The sequence below is a fragment of the Penaeus monodon genome, chromosome 22 (assembly GCF_015228065.2).
Source record: "Penaeus monodon isolate SGIC_2016 chromosome 22, NSTDA_Pmon_1, whole genome shotgun sequence".
Classification (NCBI taxonomy): domain Eukaryota; kingdom Metazoa; phylum Arthropoda; class Malacostraca; order Decapoda; family Penaeidae; genus Penaeus; species Penaeus monodon.
In genome coordinates this window covers 36696887-36697841 of record NC_051407.1, presented here as the reverse complement: position 1 = coordinate 36697841, position 955 = coordinate 36696887, and the positions used below count along the sequence as shown (strand labels likewise).

The following is a 955-nucleotide window of genomic DNA, read 5'->3' as shown; positions in this document are numbered from 1 at the left end:
AGTCTGAAAGAGGAGGCACAGTTGGCCCTGCATACTCCCCAAAGTGTAGACCAAGGGCACCCCAAATTCTCCTGGAGGCATTGCGTTAATGTATCAATGAGCTCAATTTGTACACCAGAAACTACATGTCTTGTGCTGGTAGGTCAAACAAAGAATAAGTTGACCTTGCAGATGAGTGAAAATAGGAAAATTATCAAAAAAATATATAAGACATTTATATATGGCAATAAATATACGTCCTAATTTCCATATCAATAAAACAAGTATTTACATGAATTTATAAAAGACAAAAACAAAACTTATATCACAAGTAGCTCAGGAATGCCATGAGACAAATGTATGAAGGGAGAGGAGGCAGTGCAGGAAGACTGGGTAGGAGACCCCACCCAGACATATGGGAAAAGACCTAGTGGGAAGCAAGAGTTATAAATGTAACATATCTCTCTGTGGCCTTGAGGCTAGAGGAAAGATGCTACATAGCACCAGATTTACTAGTTTACGCTCACTATGATGTCACATTAACATCAAATTAGAAGTGAGAAAATAAGGTGAGTCAACATGAAGAACCAATCTAACAATATGCTCAACCAAAGCAGTTTATTTTCAATAAAAATGTTCACCATATAAGCACATCACTGTTGACATTTCTTAATTTTCTCAGAAACAAACAAAAAGGTAATTACAAAAATGTAACATCGCCAGACATAATAATAGACCACTCACGTTAGTCAGTGGAGGAGGAGGCTGTGACTGTGGAGGGGGAGCAGACATGTCTGGTCTCGGAGGCCTGAACACTATTGGACGGGGACCTCTCGGGCCACTCCCAGGCCTTGGACCCATCAGACCTGGAGCAGGGTTGGGTCTAGGACCCCTTGGACGAGGCATGCCATGCCCCTTGCGGTGACTATGTTCCATGATGATGTGCATGATGCGCCCAACTGCCACTATGACAGAC

At 42.2% G+C, this 955-nt stretch overlaps 1 protein-coding gene across 1 annotated transcript in view; it reads right to left on the bottom strand.

Annotated features, from left to right (window-relative positions):
* The window catches only part of LOC119587421 (trithorax group protein osa-like), a gene marked incomplete in the record, with an annotated part of 43338 nt that extends 42411 nt beyond the window's left edge, over positions 1-927 (bottom strand). The window contains 3 exon segments of the mRNA XM_037936156.1: positions 20-71; positions 387-406; positions 724-927. Coding sequence (XP_037792084.1) covers positions 20-71; positions 387-406; positions 724-927 — 276 coding nt within the window.
* Positions 928-955: the final 28 nt, after the last annotated feature.